Source organism: Ambystoma mexicanum, chromosome 14, assembly GCF_040938575.1.
Source record: "Ambystoma mexicanum isolate Mex_15411 chromosome 14, UKY_AmexF1_1, whole genome shotgun sequence".
Taxonomy (NCBI): Eukaryota; Metazoa; Chordata; class Amphibia; order Caudata; family Ambystomatidae; genus Ambystoma; species Ambystoma mexicanum.
This window is the reverse complement of record NC_090940.1, coordinates 646,449,911-646,474,776: the sequence shown is the minus strand read 5'-3', so window position 1 is coordinate 646,474,776 and position 24,866 is coordinate 646,449,911. Positions and strand designations below refer to the sequence as shown.

General features: G+C 48.4%; 1 protein-coding gene across 1 annotated transcript in view; it reads left to right on the top strand.

Annotated features, from left to right (window-relative positions):
- Positions 1 to 24,866, top strand: part of LOC138527099 (protein ELYS-like) — a 510,654-nt gene that overhangs the window by 137,043 nt on the left and 348,745 nt on the right. The window contains exons 9-10 of the mRNA XM_069638141.1: positions 3,829 to 3,995; positions 8,931 to 8,992. Of these exons, the coding sequence (XP_069494242.1) occupies positions 3,829 to 3,995; positions 8,931 to 8,992 (229 nt within the window). The remainder of the gene's footprint in view (positions 1 to 3,828; positions 3,996 to 8,930; positions 8,993 to 24,866) is intronic.

Sequence of the window (24,866 nt, the reverse complement as noted above, 5' to 3'; positions counted from 1 at the left end):
CATTATCCCACATCACTGACTTTGCTGGCTGGGGCTGATGGGAGTAGTAGTCCAAAACATCCGGAGAGCAATATGATGACAAGCCATTCACAGGCACAATGTAAATAACATTCAGTGGGCACACACTTCCAGCACTGACCAAGATGGTTTATAGTGATAGTTTCGAATACCATAGTTTCGAATGGCAAAGTTTTTAATAAAAATGCATCGAAAAAATGCATAGCCGTCATGGTATCAGGGGACATAAGAATGCACCATTTGGTATGGCGTGTGTTTTAGTCTGCAATACGACTGCGCCTATTGGGTCATTTGCATCACTTGTGAGTCACTATTACTGTGCTTTACAAAGATGAAAACACACTGATTGCCTAACTTTCCCCAGAATATACATTTTCAGTATGGAATGCCTGCAACATATTGTAGATCAATTGTTTGAGAATTGATAATCCATTGAATGTGTTGCCTAACCCAGAATACCTCATTGAGTGCCAGATTGCCTCAAATACGTCAATAGCTACAAGTCTAAATAAAGCCACACCCCCTTTCAGGAATGCTCCTCCAACTCTGTTCCCATTATTGCAATATCTCTTTTACTCTGAAGTTTGTCAGAGATTTGTAAGTGGGTGACCCCATTGTGTAGAACTTCTTGTGTCTCTTCCTGCAAACTTCCCTAAATCATGCCAATTTCAGGAAGCGGTTCCAGGTGTATCTACTCTGGCTCTTTTCAGATCACTGTAAGTGTGACAAATCAACTTCCCGGGCACCAGTGGTCTACAGATGAATATCCATTTGTAAACCATGTATTAGCCCCACACCTATAGTATGCCAGAATTGATCCAAACAGATTGCAATTACAAGCAAATTATAAACCTCCTTGTCCAATTTTGGTAACGTGGACGGAATGGCAGGCTTATGTCTGCAAGGTCGTGGATCATTGGTTAGTTGCAACACAGCAAAAATACAACTATTACCCAATAATAAAAGGGACTGCCCAGTCAAGCTTGTATAAACATATCTACTTTAATATTATCACAACAGACAGTTCTAGCACACTACAAAATACAACCCACTCTGTAAAGGAATGCAGAGGACAGACAGTTTCAAGAAGGAAAAGGGATGCACTCTGGATACAAACAGGAGGCTAGTCGGTAAAGTAATTAATCACAATAGTTCAAGGATACTTGGTTTCAACACAAAGGGTCATAAAATGTCACATGGGGCCTTCGGAGAAGGACCAGGGGGACAGAACCACAATGTACCTTGTGCTTGTAGAAGTTCTTGGTGCTCAACAGCATAGAGTCGGTTTCAAGGGGCTTTGCGGCTCCTGCGACAGAGTTCAAGACGGGAGACAGCTGCAGGTATCAGGCGGCAAGCATTTCGGCGAGCGAGGCTGGATGGACGGCTGCAGTCTGGCCTACAAGGCTGCTCGGGGTTAGGAATCGTTGTTATAGTGCTGGTCGGCGGGTCTGAAGCACTGATCGCGGTGTCTCAGACAGCGTGAACGACTGCAGCATAACAACAGTCAGCAGTGCACTTGGTTGCAGCTCAAGGGGCTCGACTGGCTTGAAAATGTCCTTTAATGCACACGTTGGTAGATGCTTGTCGATGCACTCCTCCAAAGCTTCTTCACTGGGCTTGTGTCGTCCTTTAAGGCAAACGACCCAAAGCTGAGGAGAGTGTTGCAGAAAACTGCCTTGTCCTTGGTTTGTTACAGAGACTCTCTGGCACTTCCCACCTAGGAAGCTTGCTGCAGAGCCTAGAAGGCACGCTGTTCGCTGGCTGGGTACCAGTTCTGGAGCTGCTGGTGGGTCCTCTGGATTCAATATCTCCCTCTGTTCCCTGGGACATGTTTAGGAGAGGGATCTTGTTTCCCTCTTTGGAAATACTGGCCTTCCTACATTGGAGGAAGATGTACTGCAGACTGTACCTTCAGTCAGGGTCCAAATGAGTTCTTCCTATTGCTCCTTGCCAAGTCTTCAGATGATCTGCCCAAAAGAGGGGTCGACCCTCTTTTAAAGTCAAATGGGCCTTGGTGATTGGCATAGGCTAACCCTACCTTAATGAATCAATCCTGGGCCCCCATCAACAATTTCCTTTATGCTTGAGGTCAAAACCAGAGTGCTTTGCAACAGAAAAGGTAAAGGGGTGAAAACATGTAATACGAAGTCCCACCCATCTTCCTGTCTGTTGTGGATCAAAGGGTCTCTCTGGTTAATTGAGCTTGCGGCGGTTCCTGAACAAAGAGGCAAGTCTCCTTTGAAGCTGTGGCAAGACCAGACTTGTGGACGCCGCCAAACCACATACTTGTACCTTCTGAATTGGGTTCCCCTGCAGGGATGACTACTGTAAATAGATATTCACATACATGACAGGTCACTGCCCTTGCTACTGAGAGGCGGGAGCTGGCTTCAGGTTGACACAGTGTATATCCAAGGTTGTTGGGGTTTTCCTGTTTTTTTGTTTAGGCTCTGCAGCCAGGCCCCATGTGGGTCTCTTTAAAGTATACTCTATTATTATGTGAATTATGTTAATTGCTGCCACCATCTGCAGTGCTTCCACAAAAGGACATGGCGGATCAATGGAGCCTTTGATAGGCCCATGGCATGAGGAAGGTTTTGGCCCTACCCCTTTCTGAGATGCATCATGTACTCCACCTGTCAGATCCCAACTAAATATGACACGGAAGACTGTGTCTGTAGGCTGTGTCCACCCAGAGTACACTGGACTATGTGTTGTGCAGTGAGCATAGGAAAATGTGTGCGGATTAGCAGAGCTTGATCTACCATCATTCAATTTCATATACAATTTCAAAAAAGCCCAGGTGAGCGCACGCCCACCGAGTGGATGGTCGAAGTCCCCACAGTTAGGCAGTTGTTTCTGAGCTTTTTGCCACTGAGCTCCCCTTGACCAATGCCAGAACTACTGCTATTTTCCACTAAACCACAATACTGTTTTGCCATCAGAAGGGGCCTCGCGCTTCTATCCCCAGCATCTTCCCGGCCCACTTAGGTGGGGGGACAGGAAGTCCACTGCACGATAAGGGAATTCTGTGATCCTAAGGGAAGGAAAAGAAGAAAGTCACAAAGATAACATCAATATGAAGGAAGTGATAATGGAGACGTTTCAAAAAAATGGGATCTAATAATGAAAATGCCAAATAGAAAACATAGCTTATTTTTTAGTATTAAATCATTAAAGTGTTTTAATTTATTAAATGGAATTAAAATATGACGCATATCATCATTTGAAATTTCGATGCATCTTTCTTTTTCCCCAAAAATATTTTTTATTAAGCGATCTGGAAGTTTTCTCATGGATAAGGGATAACAAATTCTTAACTGTTAAGTAATGTTTTTCAATAATAAAGGGGATTTGGTGAATTCTCATAGCTTGACAGAATTCTCTGTTTTGTCCCGAATTTCATTTTTTTAAACTGATTGCAAAGGAAAACACCAAAAACATTAATGTGAGTTGATTTTACTCAGTTAAAATACGTAGAATGAATAGATAGTGATTTCATTATGAAAGGCTGTATAATAAACAAATGAACCATTTTGTGCTTCATTGTCACTTCTTCATTCTAGTAATTTTTCATGTAATATAAATCGTCCTGTAAGTTCTGCCTACTGGACCCAGTAGAAAGCAGAATGCCCCAGGGTGGTGAGTGGGACAAACCAAGTTAATCAACCTAACAAAATCTAGGACTGTGACACGCAATTCGGTCTGTCCCCAAATTTGGATTGGAATGGATACTTACTGTGAATTATAGCTTTGGGTTTTTCTGCCTTTTTCACAAGCGATGGAAGTAATTGTATAACTTACTTGCAGCTTTCCTACGGAGGAGGATCACCCCAGGCTTCTTACCACACTAGCCTTCAGCCCCGAGAACAAAGCTCCCACCCACAGCAGGATCATAGACGTTTCCTTTCATCAACATTTTTTCTGGCGATGTTCTGGAACACAGGATGAAAGTGTGCCGATGTGGAGGTTCTTGGGTGAGTTTCGTCGCATTTCTAACATGTTGATTGCATGCGCATATGGTGGCCCATTACCAATGTGCTGCGCCCCGCTTCTCTTCTAAGTAGCTTGAGGTGCAAGCTGATTTGTGCCGGCTATGTCTTCTTTTTTGCTCAAGCAGTTTGTTAAGAAGCATTTTGAGAAAGGTTTATCTTAACCGCACAAAACATTTGGTAAATATGAAAAATACAATATTTAAAAAAGGTGCTTTTTCATCATAGTCTCGGGAGGATAGCTCAGGGGCAACGTACTTGCCTTGGAAGCAAGACGACACGGAGCAACACAGGTTCGATCCCCGGGTCCACGCTTAGAAACCTCTGGGTATTAAGTGCGTCATAAATAACCTATCATATCATCATATCATATCATATCATTTAGTTTGGTAAATCTATGTACAAGTCGTGGTTCGAAGCCAAGTCCAGAATCGCAAAGCGGCTACTATTGACAGCTCTGAAAGGTCAGAATAGAAATCAATCCGAACTAGTCAAACCTAGATTTGGCTATGATTAGGTACTCAGGCCGAGGAAGCTAGAATGAATGGTACAAGCCTGGTCAAACTTAGAGCAGGCTTCACTATCCGGTACTGGAGGGTAGTCGCTGCTGGTCTGAGTGATAACACAAACCCCCCTTCTGATCCCGCAGATAAGGTGGGTTCAATGAGATGTGTAGAACACTTTACAACGCTCATGGTGAGGAGGTTGAGTTGATGACCAAGAACCAGAGACAAACAAAAAGTGAAGGGACTTTGAGAAATATTAACATTCATATTTATCTGGGATGGGAAATGGTAAGACTGCAGGGCCAGACTTAGTTGCCATCGTAGTAGACATTCATTATCTTTTTACAATTAAAGGCTATTCTGAAAATCTGAAAAAGTGGTAATCATACGTTTTTTTTTTTAAAGGCTATCGAGCAGATCCCGCATCTTACTGCCCAATCTCCATAGTTGCCACCACAGCCACATGGTTTGGCGGGGTGATGCATGGAAAGATATTAGAATGGGTACAAACAAATAGAATCCTTTTTCAATATGTATTCCGGCAGGCTTTGGAACCGTGGATCAGATCCTGACATTAATTTTAGATAAGCATGTTCGGGGATACAAAAGTCGATGCACTCAGGTTTCATGGCTCTGTCCACGGCATCCGATTGCGTCAACTGTACAAATCACTGTACAGGGTCTTGGAAGGCCTAACTCGATACTCCAAATATTGATTGAATACAAATCTAACAGAAAGAGTGTGGTATGGTAGCACGGGCAAATTAACGCAGGCATTTCGACCATCAATGTGTGGGGTAAAACAAGGCTGTGTCTTTGAGTCATTACTTTTTAATGTATATGTCAGTACAGAATTGGGCAAATTGACAAGCGATGTTCCTAAAATTTGTGACCGTAAAATATGCGTTCTCGTGTACGCAGACGATGCAGCCTTCATTGCAAGAACAAAACATGATTTGCAAATGCTGACCACAGGATATTCACATTACATGAGCACAGGGGATCTAAAGGTTAATGTTAACAATTCAAAAGTTGTGTGCATCAGTAACACAAGATGGGCTGGTGCCCCAATATTAGCCACGGGAGGAAACATTACTGGGTCACTTCTTTTTGTTATTTAGGTGTTATTAAATGACAAGATCTTAAATGACATTCTCATATTAAAAATCAAGCTGTTAAAGTGGCACAGGTCAATGGTTCCATGTTAAGATATAGGGGAAAACTGGGAGGCCTACCCTTAGAGCCCATTGCCCGCATGTAGAAAAAGGCAAATTCCTTCCATTGGATCTGTATGGGGTGGGCATTTGGGGGCTACCAAAGCCAGACATTTAATCCAAACCGAGGAGAACTAATTCCTTCAGCAGTAATGGGAGTACGCCACTGCTTTTTGGGCTGTCTCTTACATGAGCAATATGGAGTGAGGTATATTTAAGGTTATATAGTCCTGCAGGCTTTAAGTTACTCGACACGATCCTGGAGGAACTCACATCTTACTCTCACTAAAATTGTCAGTGGACGATATTCTGAACTCTGACCTGCATAATAGCTCTCCTTGGTGAAATTACATCAGAACCTCTTTAAGGAAATTTGGCAGCAAAGAGCTCTTTCCCAACAGCCATAGGTCTAGTGTTCATGACTGCGCGAGGGTCACTAAAGACGTCCTTTTATTAAGATCCGCACACAGAGAACACAAAGAATTCAAAAGAAACACAGAGTGCCCAGGTTTACCTCAAGCATATACTGCACACGGTCCAATAAACCTGGGAAAATAGGTGTTTGATTCGCCCTAGGTCAAACTTGCTATTCATAAAAGGTGCTGGCCTGCGTGCGGCGACGGCTACAACGCGATAAGCGAAGGCCTCTGTAACTGGCCTCAGGCTACGACACGTTCCATTTCATCTTCTTCTTATGCCCCGTTTACTCCAACCTCAGAAGGAAATGCCCTTTACCCGTGCTGAAAAGATGGGGAGTGAGACAGGCAAGTTCAGCCTTTCTCCACGCGGTGGCAGCACCCGACCTGCACTCTGTACTTTGCATCCACTGCCACATTGAACACGACTGAACATTAAGAAGCCATTTCTTACAGTTCAATGTGTCTTAATATTATACAGTATTTTAAAATGTTTAGGTTACTGGTTTGCTAGTGTATTGTATTTTGTTCCCTTATGAAAAAGGGTTCATTTTCTAAATAAAGATCTATCCCTCCATCCATCCATCATCCATCTACCCACCCATCTATTCATCTATCCATCCATCCACCCACCCACCCATTCATCTATTTATCCATCCATCCATCCATCCATCCATCCATCCAGTCATCCATCCATCTATTCATCTATCTATCCATCCATCCATCCATCCATCCATCCATCCACCCACCCATCCATCTATTCATCTATCCATCCATCCACCCACCCACCCATTCATCTATTTATCCATCCATCCAGTCATCCATCCATTCATCCATCCATCCATCCATCCATCCATCTGTCCATCCATCTGTCCATCCATCATCCATCTATCCATCTACCCACCCATCCATGTATACACCTATGTATCCATCTATGCATCCATCTATGCATCCATCTATCCATCTGTCCATCTATTCATCTATCCATCCATCTATCCATTCGCCCATCCATCCATCATCTATCTATCTATCCATCCATCCAGCCATCATTTATCTATCTATCTATCTATCTATCTATCTATCTATCTATCTATCTATCTATCCATCCACACACATAGATGTTCTTAGCCAGCACTTAACGTCGCCTTGTAGCAAAGGGGGTGCATTAATAGGGAACACAGAATGAGTGATGAGGAGTGGCTGAGGTTGGCAAAGAAAACAAGGTTGACACTAAAGAGAAGCTGGGATCTGATGGGGAGCCAGAGCTTAGACAGGGAGCACTGTGAGAAGGAGGCAATCCCCTCTTTCCTGATAGATATATTTTCTTTGCACAATGGGGGGGTGGAGGGGGGCAGAACCAAAACAAAGCAATTCCCCATTTATTGAAAGCCTTGCCCCGAACCTTTGTAGGGAGAAAATAAACAAGCAGAGGAAATGTAAGATGTTCGTAGCAGTTCAAATCCCTACCAAAAAGCACAAAAATATCTCTCAGGCAATTTTATTTGCGTAACATTTTGCCAATCTAACATGCTCTTGCGAGATTCTTTGCAAATACATATTTTGAGCAATGAAAATGGAGTCATGCTGGCTAGGAACTTTGGGGTTTTAAGGTGCCTTCTGGTATGATGTCATTACATGTTCAAGCCTTAGCACACAAATCAGCAAATGGAATATTTAAAAACTCCTGTATCCGCACAGAAGATCATACAAATAACAATGGATTGTAGAGTTGGAGAGAGCGGCACATGAGCTAAGGAGCCAGGCCAGAGAAAGAAAAGGGACATGGAATCATTGACACTTTTATCATGAAATATGAACAGAAACACGTCTGCACAGGCGGGGGAGATTCATTGTAAACTGAGGAGGGTCTTAGAAAATCCTACTATGCTACCATGTGCGAGTGAGTAGCCATCTCCGTGTAGATGAGCCGCCAGTTCCGCGGTTTCCCTGAGGCCTGCCCGGTTCGGCTCTTTTCTAGAAGTCTTTTCCTTTGCCTGTCGTAGCGAGGGAACTTAACCAGAACATGTTGTAGATGTCCACTCTCCTTGGTGTTTAAGGCGCGCGCTCCACTGGTTCTTGATTCCTGCATTTTCTTGCCAGATTCCCACAGACTCGTCTTTGACATTGCAATGGCTCTTCGTCCTCTGGGATTTTTTGATTATTGTGACTAAATCTATTTGGGGATTATGGCTGTGCAGAAATATTTTCCTCCAAGGAAGTAATTTCTAGTTCACTTTCTGGCTACTGAGCATGAGTCTAGAATCTGTGTAATGTATATTGAGGGATTTCACTGCAATAATCTCCGCCTGTAAGTGTTTAGTTGTCAAAACCTGGGCAATGACAATGACAGGTTTTCTGCTTCTCTTATGATAGAAGTTGCTTCTCCCTGAAAAACATGTCAATTTCTGTCAAATGTTCTTGATCAGGTAATATCTGTCTCTGATCTTGATCTTATAGCTGTAAACACCAGATTAATGATAAGGAGCACGTGCCACAACTAGGGAAAGGAATTAGGCAGTAAAGTAAAAAAACAAAACCTATTAATTGATCTGCTGATGTCAGGCATATGACTGGAATTTCTGGAATTGCACAATTTAATTAATTAATTTGTGATGGCGAAAAAACAAGGCTCCAGAGCATTCCTGGCGAGGAGGCCATTTTGTAGATTTCCCCAGTGTACCATGCTTTACGAGTCTGAGAAGGATTCCTTAATTTAGAAAGTATCTGAGCCATTTCTACAAGAATGTTGGGATTTCTGACACTGTTCCTCGTGTTTCTTTTCAGATGTTGTAATACTACTTGAAGATGGAATAGAGCATAAAACATGTCTACGGTACTGCATAGCGGTAAGGGGTTTACCGTGAATGTTGAAGTGAGACCAATTATGTAATAATATACTGTTTTTCTAATAGTACACATTACATTTTTTACATTAGACATAATTTCTAATGTAAAAAAAAAAGCCACAGCAGCGGAAATTAATATAGCGAGTCGTATTGACGCATTACACGCTTTCCGTCATACCTTAGAATGAGTGTATATCAAGTATCATGAAAATGGGTTTCTCCAAGAAAATGATCAAAGTTGGCATTAAACCCTTCCTTGATGGCTATCTCTCCAAAAAGTCCAACAACTAACTTGTTTCGGGGGGCACCTGCCCACACGCTTTCCAGTCACATCTTGGAATTGGTCTACAAGGCTCTTCATGAGCAGTCTAGGGAAGATTGAAGGTCTCTGTAGTCTCCGGAGAGCAATGTAGAGAGGTGCAGAATGCTCAGGTGGACTGTGCTGGGCAATGTAAAGAGGCTCAGAATGCTCAGCTGGACTGTGCTGGACAATGTAGAGAGGCTCAGAATGCTCAGGTGGACTGTGCTGGGAAATGCAGAGAGGCTCAGAATGCTAAGGTGGACTGTGCTGGGCAATGCAGAGAGGCTCAGAATGCTCAGGTGGACTGTGTTGGGCAATCTAGAGAGGCTCAGAATGCTCAGGGGGACTGCGCTGGGCAATGCAGAGAGGCTCAGAATGCTAAGGTGGACTGTGCTGGGAAATGCAGAGAGGCTCAGAATGCTCAGGTGGACTGTGCTGGGCAATGTAGAGAGGCTCAGAATGCTCAGGTGGACTGTGCTGGGCAATGTAGAGAGGCTCATGATGCTCAGGGGGACTGTGCTGGGCAATGTAGAGAGGCTCAAAATTCTCAGGGGGACTGTACTGGGCAATGTAGAGAGGCTCAGAATGCTCAGGGGGACTGCGCTGGGCAATGTAGAGAGGCTCAGAATGCTCAAATGGACTGCGCTGGGCAATGTAGAGGGGCTCAGAATGCTCAGGTGGACTGTGCTGGGCAATGCAGAGAGGCTCAGAATGCTCAGGTGGACTGTGCGGGGCAATGTAGAGAGGCTCAGAATGCTCACGTGGACTGTGCTGCACAATGTAGAGAGGCTCAGAATGCTCAGAGTGAGTGTGGTGGGCAATGTAGAGAGGCTCAGAATGCTCAGGGGGACTGCGCTGGGCAATGTAGAGGGACTCAGAATGATCAGGGAGAGTGTGGTGGGCAATGTAGAGAGGCTCAGAATGCTCAGGTGGACTGTGCTGGGCAATGTAGAGAGGCTCCGAATGCTGAGCTGGACAGTGCCGGGCAATGCAGAGAGGCTGAGAATGCTCAGCTGGTCTGTGCTGGGCAATGTAAAGAGGCTCCGAATGCTCAGCTGGACTGTGCTGGTCAATGCAGAGAGGCTCAGTTTGCTCAGGTGGACTGTGCTGGGCAATGTATAGAGTATCAGAATCCTTGGGTAGACTGTGCTGGGCAATGTAGACAGGCTCAGAATGCACAGGGGGACTGTGCTGGGCAATGTAGAGAGGCTCAGAATGCTCAGGTGGACTGTGCTGGACAATGTCGAGAGGCTCAGAATGCTCAGGTGGACTGTGCTGGGCAATGAAGAGAGGCTCCGAATGCTCAGCTGGACAGTACTGGCAAATGCAGAGAGGCTCAGAATGCTCAGCTGGACTGTGCTGGGCAATGTAAAGAGGCTCAGAATGCTCAGATGGTCTGTGCTGGGCAATGTAAAGAGGCTCCGAATGCTCAGCTGGACTGTGCTGGTCAATGCAGAGAGGCTCAGATTGCTCAGGTGGACTGTGCTGGGCAATGTATAGAGGATCAGAATCCTTGGGTAGACTGTGCTGGGCAATGTAGAGAGGCTCGGAATGCACAGGGGGACTGTGCTGGGCAATGTAGAGAGGCTCAGAATGCTCAGGTGGACTGTGCTGGGAAATGCAGAGAGGCGCAGAATGCTAAGGTGGACTGTGCTGGGCAATGCAGAGAGGCTCGGAATGCTCAGGTGGACGGTGCTGGGCAATCTAGAGAGGCCCAGAATGCTCTGGTGGACTGCGCTGGGCAATGTAGAGAGGCCCTGAATGCTCACGTGGACTGTGCTGCACAATGTAGAGAGGCTCAGAATGCTCAGAGTGAGTGTGGTGGGCAATGTAGAGAGGCTCAGAATGCTCAGGGGGACTGCGCTGGGCAATGTAGAGGGACTCAGAATGATCAGGGAGAGTGTGGTGGGCAATGTAGAGAGGCTCAGAATGCTCAGGTGGACTGTGCTGGGCAATGTAGAGAGGCTCCGAATGCTGAGCTGGACAGTGCCGGGCAATGCAGAGAGGCTCAGAATGCTCAGCTGGTCTGTGCTGGGCAATGTAAAGAGGCTCCGAATGCTCAGCTGGACTGTGCTGGTCAATGCAGAGAGGCTCAGATTGCTCAGGTGGACTGTGCTGGGCAATGTATAGAGGATCAGAATCCTTGGGTAGACTGTGCTGGGCAATGTAGAGAGGCTCGGAATGCACAGGGGGACTGTGCTGGGCAATGTAGAGAGGCTCAAAATGCTCAGGTGGACTGTGCTGGGAAATGCAGAGAGGCGCAGAATGCTAAGGTGGACTGTGCTGGGCAATGCAGAGAGGCTCAGAATGCTCAGGTGGACGGTGCTGGGCAATCTAGAGAGGCCCAGAATGCTCTGGTGGACTGCGCTGGGCAATGTAGAGAGGCCCTGAATGCTCAGGTGGACTGTGCTGGGCAATGTAAAGAGGCTCAGAATGCTCAGGGGCACTGCGCTGGTCAATATAGAGAGGCTCAGAATGCCCACGTGGACTGCGCTGGGCAATGTAGAGAGGCTCAGAATGCTCAGGTGGACTGCACTGTGGAATGCAGTGAGGCTCATTATGTCACGTGTACTGTGCTGGGCAATGCAGAGAGGCTCTGAATGCTCAGGTGGACTGTGCGGGGCAATGCAGAGAGGCTCAGAATGCTAAGGTGGACTGTGCTGGGAAATGCAGAGAGGCTCAGAATGCTCAGGTGGACGGTGCTGGGCAATCTAGAGAGGCTCAGAATGCTCAGGTGGACTGTTCTGGGCAATACAGAGCGGCTTAGAATGCTCAGGTGGACTGTGCTGGGCAATGTAGAGAGGCTCCGAATGCTCAGGGGGACTGTGCTGGGCAATGTAGAGAGGCTCAAAATTCTCAGGGGGACTGTACTGGGCAATGTAGAGAGGCTCAGAATGCTCAGGGGGACTGCGCTGGGCAATGTAGAGAGGCTCAGAATGCTCAAATGGACTGCGCTGGGCAATGTAGAGGGGCTCAGAATGCTCAGGTGGACTGTGCTGGGCAATGCAGAGAGGCTCAGAATGCTCAGGTGGACTGTGCGGGGCAATGTAGAGAGGCTCAGAATGCTCACGTGGACTGTGCTGCACAATGTAGAGAGGCTCAGAATGCTCAGAGTGAGTGTGGTGGGCAATGTAGAGAGGCTCAGAATGCTCAGGGGGACTGCGCTGGGCAATGTAGAGAGGCTCAGAATGCTCAAATGGACTGCGCTGGGCAATGTAGAGGGGCTCAGAATGCTCAGGTGGACTGTGCTGGGCAATGCAGAGAGGCTCAGAATGCTCAGGTGGACTGTGCGGGGCAATGTAGAGAGGCTCAGAATGCTCACGTGGACTGTGCTGCACAATGTAGAGAGGCTCAGAATGCTCAGAGTGAGTGTGGTGGGCAATGTAGAGAGGCTCAGAATGCTCAGGGAGACTGCGCTGGGCAATGTAGAGGGACTCAGAATGATCAGGGAGAGTGTGGTGGGCAATGTAGAGAGGCTCAGAATGCTCAGGTGGACTGTGCTGGGCAATGTAGAGAGGCTCCGAATGCTGAGCTGGACAGTGCCGGGCAATGCAGAGAGGCTCAGAATGCTCAGCTGGTCTGTGCTGGGCAATGTAAAGAGGCTCCGAATGCTCAGCTGGACTGTGCTGGTCTATGCAGAGAGGCTCAGATTGCTCAGGTGGACTGTGCTGGACAATGTATAGAGTATCAGAATCCTTGGGTAGACTGTGCTGGGCAATGTAGACAGGCTCAGAATGCACAGGGGGACTGTGCTGGGCAATGTAGAGAGGCTCAGAATGCTCAGGTGGACTGTGCTGGACAATGTCGAGAGGCTCAGAATGCTCAGGTGGACTGTGCTGGGCAATGAAGAGAGGCTCCGAATGCTCAGCTGGACAGTACTGGTAAATGCAGAGAGGCTCAGAATGCTCAGCTGGACTGTGCTGGGCAATGTAGAGAGGCTCAGAATGCTCAGGGGGACTGCGCTGGGCAATGCAGAGAGGCTCATAATGCTCAGGTGGACTGTGCTGGGCAATGCAGAGAGGCTCAGAATGCTCACATGGACTGCGCTGGGCAATGTAGAGGGGCTCAGAATGCTCAGGTGGACTGTGCTGGGCAATGCAGAGAGGCTCAGAATGCTCAGGTGGACTGTGCGGGGCAATGTAGAGAGGCTCAGAATGCTCACGTGGACTGTGCTGCGCAATGTAGAGAGGCTCAGAATGCTCAGGGTGAGTGTGGTGGGCAATGTAGAGAGGCTCAGAATGCTCAGGGGGACTGTGCTGGGCAATGTAGAGGGACTCAGAATGCTCAGGGTGAGTGTAGTGGGCAATTTAGAGAGGTTCCGAATGCTCAGGTGGACTGTGCTGGGAAATGTAGAGAGGCTCCGAACGCTCAGCTGCACAGTGCCGGGCAATGCAGAGAGGCTCAGAATGCTCAGCTGGTCTGTGCTGGGCAATGTAAAGAGGCTCTGAATGCTCAGCTGGACTGTGCTGGTCAATGCAGAGAGGCTCAGATTGCTCAGGTGGACTGTGCTGGGCAATGTATAGATAGGGTTTCCTGTTTTAGGGGTTTATTTTTTTTTACTTCCGGGGGTGTTTTTCCAGTTTTTTCAAAAACTTTGGGAATCTGTGTTTATCAGTGTTTTCCCGTTTGCCCCTTTCAAAAAATCGCGGACAACTGTTTTTTCAGGTGTAAACACAGAAATGTTCTTTTATTGCTTCGTTGCGTGCATATGTAGGGTAATCTCTCAGTGCAAGATGTTCTAAGCAATTTCATGTTAATCAAGTAATATGTTGCATTCCTACAAGTCAAAATGATTGTAATAAATCATACAATATTTCTTCAAGGACTCTTTGCCCATCCGTGCCCTTTCTTTTCTTCCCATAAAGACTTTTATTTGGGAAAACGACCTTTCCACATTGGCACTGAACACGGGCAGGGCCAAAATATCCAACACACAAGCTGATAAATCTGCCCACTGTTGGTGCTTTCCCACCCAATACTCATGCATCCGAAGCTGCAGATTCTCAGGCACAGGCTCTGCCAAATAGGCGTTAAATAGGCTGTACACAGTCTCAGTGGCTTTAAAATGGTTAAAAATAAATGCATATTTTTCAAAGTTTTGACTAAATTCTTTTTTGCGGAAGGGATCTAGTACTTGCACGGCATACCACAAAGAGGCTTCACTCACTTCGAATGACATGGTGGCTGATGGAATGTTTCGACAAAGCATTGCTTGCCATTTTACATGCATTGTTGCGTAGAATATCCTAAAATTTTCCTCAACAGTCCTTTGTTTTCCAAGTGGCAGACATTCCAAAAGTGCACATGTTACTGGACCAAAGTCACTGAAAGTGTCACCCAACTTTCTTTCAAATAAGAGTTTGACCTCCACACCAATGACATTGTACACTTGGTAAACGTATGTGTTTTCGGATTCCAGCCTCTTCATTATATCAACGACAGCGGTCATGTTCTCCTGCAAAAATCGGAGAACACAGTAGACTGTACTTTTATTCACCTCAGTATCAATGTGCGCCCTCATATCCTCACATTTCTTGCCTGAGGCATCATCACTAAGGAGGAAATCGGTAAAAGGTCGCCACATCAATAGTATGGCATTCACTGCCTCTAATACAGAGAACCACCGACTAAAGGAGACAGTTGGGATAACCTTTCCTTTCATGCCAAACAAAGTGCAAAATGATAGGTATTTGCGTTTGAGTTCACGTGCATATCTAAATAGAGCACCAGAATGGACCACAAAGTCAACTACACCCCTAACCAAATCTGAGGACTTTGAGGCTGCTTTTAAAACTCCATCAAGTAAGTGGCAGGGGTCCCGCATGGGGAATGCCTTGAAATCGGCATTGCCCTTGGACAGATCATCACATAACTTTTTCATATAACTTGCCGAATCACTACAAACGCACACTACATCTCTCCAGTCCTTCCCAAACTTGCTGAGGACTTTCTGGAGTAATGCCGCTACTGAAACCGCATTGCAAGTTTCAACCACCTCTAAATCTGCCATGATAGTACGGCGCGCCCATCCACTTTTTGGGTCACAAAATGTGAAGAGGACTGCCACTGCTGGATCACCATGCATCTCGGGCGTTTCATCGACGTGCCTGGGGGGCACATTTGCCATTAAAACGCATGGAAGGGGGCTGGGGAGCTCGGGGCACAAAGTGGTCAAAAGCGGAACACACATGACTCACCTTACTGAAGATACTGAATGGGGGGGGAGAGGGGTGTGTCGCGACTCCCGCGCAGGCTGCAGGCTGGATCCTCTGGGGACTGACGGTGATGCCGGGCAGGAGCAAAACAAAGAAGAAGCTGGCTCAGGCTCACTGGAGACGGCAGACAAGTGGCTGCTGTCAGTGCTCTCTGCTCTGTTAGTGACAGTGGGGTGTTTTTAAGCGCTTTTTACGCGGGCAAACTGGTGCTGGTATGAATGAGTCACAGAGTGTTAACTGATGACAGTTGCACACCTGCAGAGAGGTAAAGCTGCCTAGAATGCAGGCCCACTCCCCATGCACCGGCACACCTCCCCTACCATTACAATAACAGCACGAAACCATTCAGTGACTAATGGCCCATCATTAGCAGTTTGGTGCTGCATTGTAATGGAAGGGGCTGATCTTAGGTGCAGGGAGAACTGAAGTGTTCTTATTGTTGTGCTTATGAAGAAATAAGCACAACAATAAGCGACTAAAACACACGATAAGCGGACAAATCCCTCGACAAGCGACCTATGAAAAAAACACGCGACTTGCTTCAAAAACAAGCCCAAAGTTTGCAATGTGTGGTCCTTATGACCAGGCAGTCAAATCGGCATTTGGCCACAAGGTGGCAATATGGGATAATAAAAAATGATCATTGCAGGGTCAGTAGCAATGTCAGTTCCAATAGACAATGCTTTAACAGAGCTGCTAGGATAGCTCACTGGCAACGTGTGTGTCTTGGAAACAAGACACCATGGTTTCGAATCCCGCTCCCAGCACTATGAAATACGGGGTTTATCGGATAACCCCGAGAATTGTAAAATTTTAACGGGGGTCACATATCAGGCACTTTCCGGTTATCCCCGAAAACCGGACACCCTATGTATAGAGGATCAGAATCCTTGGGTAGTCTGTTCTGGGCAATGTAGAGAGGCTCAGAATGCTCAGCTGGACTGTGATGGTCAATGCAGAGAGGCTCAGATTGCTCAGGTGGACTGTGCTGGGCAATGTATAGAGCATCAGAATCCTTGGGTAGACTGTGCTGGGCAATGTAGACAGGCTCAGAATGCACAGGGGGACTTTGCTGGCCAATGTAGAGAGGCTCAGAATGCTCAGGTGGACTGTGCTGGGCAATGTAGAGAGGCTCCGAATGCTCAGCTGGACTGTGCTGGTCAATGCAGAGAGGCTCAGAATGCTCAGGTGGACTTTGCTGGGCAATGTAGAGGGGATCAGAATCCTTCGGTAGACTGTGCTGGGCAATTTAGAGAGGCTCAGAATGCACAGGGGGACTGTGCTGGGCAATGTAGAGAGGCTGAGAATGCTCAGGTGGACTGCACTGTGCAATGCAGAGAGGCTCACAATGTCACTTGTACTGTGCTGGGCAATGCAGAGAGGCTCTGAATGCTCAGGTGGACTGTGCGGGGCAATGCAGAGAGGCTCAGAATGCTAAGGTGGACTGTGCTGGGCAATGCAGAGAGGCTCAGAATGCTCAGGTGGACAGTGCTGGGCAATCTAGAGAGGCTCAGAATGCTCAGGGGACTGCGCTGGGCAATGCAGAGAGGCTCAGAATGCTCAGGTGGACTGTGCTGGGCAATGCAGAGAGGCTCAGAATGCTCAGGTGGACTGTGCTGGGCAATTTAGAGAGGCTCAGAATGCTCAGGTGGACTGTTCTGAGCAATACAGAGCGGCTTAGAATGCTCAGGTGGACTGTGCTGGGCAATGTAGAGAGGCTCCGAATGCTCAGGGGGACTGTGCTCGGCAATGAAGAGAGGCTCAGAATGCTCAGGTGGACTGTACTGGGCAATGTAGAGAGGCTCAGAATGCTCAGGGGGACTGCGCTGGGCAATGTAGGGAGGCTCAGAATGCTCACATAGACTGCGCTGGGCAATGTAGAGGGGCTCAGAATGCTCAGGTGGACTGTGCTGGGCAATGCAGAGAGGCTCAGAATGCTCAGGTGGACTGTGCGCGGCAATGTAGAGAGGCTCAGAATGCTCACGTGGACTGTGCTGGGCAGTGTAGAGGGACTCAGAATGCTCAGGGTGAGTGTGGTGGGCAATGTAGAGACGCTCAGAATGCTCAGGGGGACTGCGCTGGGCAGTGTAGAGGGACTCAGAATGCTCAGGGTGAGTATGGTGGGCAATGTAGAGAGGCTCAGAATGCTCAGGTGGACTGTGCTGGGCAATGTAGAGAGGCTCGGAATGCTCAGCTGGACAGTGCCGGGCAATGCAGAGAGGCTCAGAATGCTCAGCTGGTCTGTGCTGGGCAATGTAAAGAGGCTCCGAATGCTCAGCTGGCCTGTGCTGGTCAATGCAGAGAGGCTCAGATTGCTCAGGTGGACTGTGCTGGGTAATGTATAGAGCATCAGAATCCTTGGGTAGACTGTGCTGGGCAATGTAGACAGGCTCAGAATGCACAGGGGGACTTTGCTGGCCAATGTAGAGAGGCTCAGAATGCTCAGGTGGACTGTGCTGGACAATGTCGAGAGGCTCCGAATGCTTAGGTGGACTGTGCTGGGCAATGTAGAGAGGCTCCGAATGCTCAGCTGGACAGTACTGGGCAATGCAGAGAGGCTCAGAATGCTCAGCTGGACTGTGCTGGGCAATGTAGAGAGGCTCCGAATGCTCAGCTGGACTGTGCTGGTCAATGCAGAGAGGCTCAGAATGCTCAGGTGGACTTTGCTGGGCAATGTAGAGGGGATCAGAATCCTTCGGTAGACTGTGCTGGGCAATTTAGAGAGGCTCAGAATGCACAGGGGGACTGTGCTGGGCAATGTAGAGAGGCTGAGAATGCTCAGGTGGACTGCACTGTGCAATGCAGAGAGGCTCACAATGTCACTTGTACTGTGCTGGGCAATGCAGAGGCTCTGAATGCTCAGGTGGACTGTGCGGGGCAATGCAGAGAGGCTCAGAATGCTAAGGTGGACAGTACTGGGCAATGCAGAGAGGCTCAGAATGCTCAGCTGGACTGTGCTGGGCAATGTAGAGAGGCTCCGAATGCTCAGCTGGACTGTGCTGGTCAATGCAGAGAGGCTCAGAATGCTCAGGTGGACTTTGCTGGGCAATGTAGAGGGGATCAGAATCCTTCGGTAGACTGTGCTGGGCAATTTAGAGAGGCTCAGAATGCACAGGGGGACTGTGCTGGGCAATGTAGAGAGGCTGAGAATGCTCAGGTGGACTGCACTGTGCAATGCAGAGAGGCTCACAATGTCACTTGTACTGTGCTGGGCAATGCAGAGGCTCTGAATGCTCAGGTGGACTGTGCGGGGCAATGCAGAGAGGCTCAGAATGCTAAGGTGGACTGTGCTGGGCAATGCAGAGAGGCTCAGAATGCTCAGGTGGACAGTGCTGGGCAATCTAGAGAGGCTCAGAATGCTCAGGGGACTGCGCTGGGCAATGCAGAGAGGCTCAGAATGCTCAGGTGGACTGTGCTGGGCAATGCAGAGAGGCTCAGAATGCTCAGGTCGACTGTGCTGGGCAATTTAGAGAGGCTCAGATCGCTCAGGTGGACTGTTCTGGGCAATACAGAGCGGCTTAGAATGCTCAGGTGGACTGTGCTGGGCAATGTAGAGAGGCTCCGAATGCTCAGGGGGACTGTGCTCGGCAATGAAAAGAGGCTCAGAATGCTCAGGTGGACTGTACTGGGCAATGTAGAGAGGCTCAGAATGCTCAGGGGGACTGCGCTGGGCAATGTAGGGAGGCTCAGAATGCTCACATAGACTGCGCTGGGCAATGTAGAGGGGCTCAGAATGCTCAGGTGGACTGTGCTGGGCAATGCAGAGAGGCTCAGAATGCTCAGGTGGACTGTGCGCGGCAATGTAGAGAGGCTCAGAATGCTCACGTGGACTGTGCTGGGCAGTGTAGAGGGACTCAGAATGCTCAGGGTGAGTGTGGTGGGCAATGTAGAGACGCTCAGAATGCTCAGGGGGACTGCGCTGGGCAGTGTAGAGGGACTCAGAATGCTCAGGGTGAGTATGGTGGGCAATGTAGAGAGGCTCAGAATGCTCAGGTGGACTGTGCTGGGCAATGTAGAGAGGCTCCGAATGCTCAGCTGGACAGTGCCGGGCAATGCAGAGAGGCTCAGAATGCTCAGCTGGTCTGTCCTGGGCAATGTAAAGAGGCTCCGAATGCTCAGCTGGCCTGTGCTGGTCAATGCAGAGAGGCTCAGATTGCTCAGGTGGACTGTGCTGGGTAATGTATAGAGGATCAGAATCCTTGGGTAGACTGTGCTGGGCAATGTAGAGAGGCTCAGAATGCACAGGGGGACTGTGCTGGGCAATGTAGAGAGGCTCAGAATGCTCAGGTCGATAGTGCTGGTCAATGCAGAGAGGCTCAGAATGCTCAGCTGGACTGTGCTGGGCAATGTAGAGAGGCTCAGAATGCTCAGGGGGACTGCGCTGGGCAATGCAGAGAGGCTCAGAATGCTCAGGTGGACTGTGCTGGGCAATGCAGAGAGGCTCAGAATGCTCACATGGACTGTGCTGGGCAATGTAGAGGGGCTCAGAATGCTCAGGTGGACTGTGCTGGGCAATGCAGAGAGGCTCAGAATGCTCAGGTGGACTGTGCGGGGCAATGTAGAGAGGCTCAGAATGCTCACGTGGACTGTGCTGCGCAATGTAGAGAGGCTCAGAATGCTCAGGGTGAGTGTGGTGGGCAATGTAGAGAGGCTCAGAATGCTCAGGGGGACTGTGCTGGGCAATGTAGAGGGACTCAGAATGCTCAGGGTGAGTGTAGTGGGCAATGTAGAGAGGCTCAGAATGCTCAGGGGGACTGTGCTGGGCAATGTAGAGGGACTCAGAATGCTCAGGGTGAGTGTGGTGGGCAATGTAGAGAGGTTCCGAATGCTCAGGTGGACTGTGCTGGGAAATGTAGAGAGGCTCCGAACGCTCAGCTGCACAGTGCCAGGCAATGCAGAGAGGCTCAGAATGCTCAGCTGGTCTGTGCTGGGCAATGTAAAGAGGCTCCGAATGCTCAGCTGGACTGTGCTGGTCAATGCAGAGAGGCTCAGATTGCTCAGGTGGACTGTGCTGGGCAATGTATAGATAGGGTTTCCTGTTTTAGGGGTTTATTTTTTTTTACTTCCGGGGGTGTTTTTCCAGTTTTTTCAAAAACTTTGGGAATCTGTGTTTATCAGTGTTTTCCCGTTTGCCCCTTTCAAAAATCGCGGACAACTGTTTTTTCAGGTGTAAACACAGAAATGTTCTTTTATTGCTTCGCTGCGTGCATATGTAGGGTAATCTCTCAGTGCAAGATGTTCTAAGCAATTTCATGTTAATCAAGTAATATGTTGCATTCCTACAAGTCAAAATGATTGTAATAAATCATACAATATTTCTTCAAGGACTCTTTGCCCATCCGTGCCCTTTCTTTTCTTCCCATAAAGACTTTTATTTGGGAAAACGACCTTTCCACATTGGCACTGAACACGGGCAGGGCCAAAATATCCAACACACAAGCTGATAAATCTGCCCACTGTTGGTGCTTTCCCACCCAATACTCATGCATCCGAAGCTGCAGATTCTCAGGCACAGGCTCTGCCAAATAGGCGTTAAACTGGCTGCACACAGTCTCAGTGGCTTTAAAATGGTTAAAAATAAATGCATATTTTTCAAAGTTTTGACTAAATTCTTTTTTGCGGAAGGGATCTAGTACTTGCACGGCATACCACAAAGAGGCTTCACTCACTTCGAATGACATGGTGGCTGATGGAATGTTTCGACAAAGCATTGCTTGCCATTTTACATGCATTGTTGCGTAGAATATCCTAAAATTTTCCTCAACAGTCCTTTGTTTTCCAAGTGGCAGACATTCCAAAAGTGCACATGTTACTGGACCAAAGTCACTGAAAGTGTCACCCAACTTTCTTTCAAATAAGAGTTTGACCTCCACACCAATGACATTGTACACTTGGTAAACGTATGTGTTTTCGGATTCCAGCCTCTTCATTATATCAACGACAGCGGTCATGTTCTCCTGCAAAAATCGGAGAACACAGTAGACTGTACTTTTATTCACCTCAGTATCAATGTGCGCCCTCAGATCCTCACATTTCTTGCCTGAGGCATCATCACTAAGGAGGAAATCGGTAAAAGGTCGCCACATCAATAGTATGGCATTCACTGCCTCTAATACAGAGAACCACCGACTAAAGGAGACAGTTGGGATAACCTTTCCTTTCATGCCAAACAAAGTGCAAAATGATAGGTATTTGCGTTTGAGTTCACGTGCATATCTAAATAGAGCACCAGAATGGACCACAAAGTCAACTACACCCCTAACCAAATCTGAGGACTTTGAGGCTGCTTTTAAAACTCCATCAAGTAAGTGGCAGGGGTCCCGCATGGGGAATGCCTTGAAATCGGCATTGCCCTTGGACAGATCATCACATAACTTTTTCATATAACTTGCCGAATCACTACAAACGCACACTACATCTCTCCAGTCCTTCCCAAACTTGCTGAGGACTTTCTGGAGTAATGCCGCTACTGAAACCGCATTGCAAGTTTCAACCACCTCTAAATCTGCCATGATAGTACGGCGCGCCCATCCACTTTTTGGGTCACAAAATGTGAAGAGGACTGCCACTGCTGGATCACCATGCATCTCGGGCGTTTCATCGACGTGCCTGGGGGGCACATTTGCCATTAAAACGCATGGAAGGGGGCTGGGGAGCTCGGGGCACAAAGTGGTCAAAAGCGGAACACACATGACTCACCTTACTGAAGATACTGAATGGGGGGGGAGAGGGGTGTGTCGCGACTCCCGCGCAGGCTGCAGGCTGGATCCTCTGGGGACTGACGGTGATGCCGGGCAGGAGCAAAACAAAGAAGAAGCTGGCTCAGGCTCACTGGAGACGGCAGACAAGTGGCTGCTGTCAGTGCTCTCTGCTCTGTTAGTGACAGTGGGGTGTTTTTAAGCGCTTTTTACGCGGGCAAACTGGTGCTGGTATGAATGAGTCACAGAGTGTTAACTGATGACAGTTGCACACCTGCAGAGAGGTAAAGCTGCCTAGAATGCAGGCCCACTCCCCATGCACCGGCACACCTCCCCTACCATTACAATAACAGCACGAAACCATTCAGTGACTAATGGCCCATCATTAGCAGTTTGGTGCTGCATTGTAATGGAAGGGGCTGATCTTAGGTGCAGGGAGAACTGAAGTGTTCTTATTGTTGTGCTTATGAAGAAATAAGCACAACAATAAGCGACTAAAACACACGATAAGCGGACAAATCCCTCGACAAGCGACCTATGAAAAAAACACGCGACTTGCTTCAAAAACAAGCCCAAAGTTTGCAATGTGTGGTCCTTATGACCAGGCAGTCAAATCGGCATTTGGCCACAAGGTGGCAATATGGGATAATAAAAAATGATCATTGCAGGGTCAGTAGCAATGTCAGTTCCAATAGACAATGCTTTAACAGAGCTGCTAGGATAGCTCACTGGCAACGTGTGTGTCTTGGAAACAAGACACCATGGTTTCGAATCCCGCTCCCAGCACTATGAAATACGGGGTTTATCGGATAACCCCGAGAATTGTAAAATTTTAACGGGGGTCACATATCAGGCACTTTCCGGTTATCCCCGAAAACCGGACACCCTATGTATAGAGGATCAGAATCCTTGGGTAGTCTGTTCTGGGCAATGTAGAGAGGCTCAGAATGCTCAGCTGGACTGTGATGGTCAATGCAGAGAGGCTCAGATTGCTCAGGTGGACTGTGCTGGGCAATGTATAGAGCATCAGAATCCTTGGGTAGACTGTGCTGGGCAATGTAGACAGGCTCAGAATGCACAGGGGGACTTTGCTGGCCAATGTAGAGAGGCTCAGAATGCTCAGGTGGACTGTGCTGGGCAATGTAGAGAGGCTCCGAATGCTCAGCTGGACTGTGCTGGTCAATGCAGAGAGGCTCAGAATGCTCAGGTGGACTTTGCTGGGCAATGTAGAGGGGATCAGAATCCTTCGGTAGACTGTGCTGGGCAATTTAGAGAGGCTCAGAATGCACAGGGGGACTGTGCTGGGCAATGTAGAGAGGCTGAGAATGCTCAGGTGGACTGCACTGTGCAATGCAGAGAGGCTCACAATGTCACTTGTACTGTGCTGGGCAATGCAGAGAGGCTCTGAATGCTCAGGTGGACTGTGCGGGGCAATGCAGAGAGGCTCAGAATGCTAAGGTGGACTGTGCTGGGCAATGCAGAGAGGCTCAGAATGCTCAGGTGGACAGTGCTGGGCAATCTAGAGAGGCTCAGAATGCTCAGGGGACTGCGCTGGGCAATGCAGAGAGGCTCAGAATGCTCAGGTGGACTGTGCTGGGCAATGCAGAGAGGCTCAGAATGCTCAGGTGGACTGTGCTGGGCAATTTAGAGAGGCTCAGAATGCTCAGGTGGACTGTTCTGAGCAATACAGAGCGGCTTAGAATGCTCAGGTGGACTGTGCTGGGCAATGTAGAGAGGCTCCGAATGCTCAGGGGGACTGTGCTCGGCAATGAAGAGAGGCTCAGAATGCTCAGGTGGACTGTACTGGGCAATGTAGAGAGGCTCAGAATGCTCAGGGGGACTGCGCTGGGCAATGTAGGGAGGCTCAGAATGCTCACATAGACTGCGCTGGGCAATGTAGAGGGGCTCAGAATGCTCAGGTGGACTGTGCTGGGCAATGCAGAGAGGCTCAGAATGCTCAGGTGGACTGTGCGCGGCAATGTAGAGAGGCTCAGAATGCTCACGTGGACTGTGCTGGGCAGTGTAGAGGGACTCAGAATGCTCAGGGTGAGTGTGGTGGGCAATGTAGAGACGCTCAGAATGCTCAGGGGGACTGCGCTGGGCAGTGTAGAGGGACTCAGAATGCTCAGGGTGAGTATGGTGGGCAATGTAGAGAGGCTCAGAATGCTCAGGTGGACTGTGCTGGGCAATGTAGAGAGGCTCGGAATGCTCAGCTGGACAGTGCCGGGCAATGCAGAGAGGCTCAGAATGCTCAGCTGGTCTGTGCTGGGCAATGTAAAGAGGCTCCGAATGCTCAGCTGGCCTGTGCTGGTCAATGCAGAGAGGCTCAGATTGCTCAGGTGGACTGTGCTGGGTAATGTATAGAGCATCAGAATCCTTGGGTAGACTGTGCTGGGCAATGTAGACAGGCTCAGAATGCACAGGGGGACTTTGCTGGCCAATGTAGAGAGGCTCAGAATGCTCAGGTGGACTGTGCTGGACAATGTCGAGAGGCTCCGAATGCTTAGGTGGACTGTGCTGGGCAATGTAGAGAGGCTCCGAATGCTCAGCTGGACAGTACTGGGCAATGCAGAGAGGCTCAGAATGCTCAGCTGGACTGTGCTGGGCAATGTAGAGAGGCTCCGAATGCTCAGCTGGACTGTGCTGGTCAATGCAGAGAG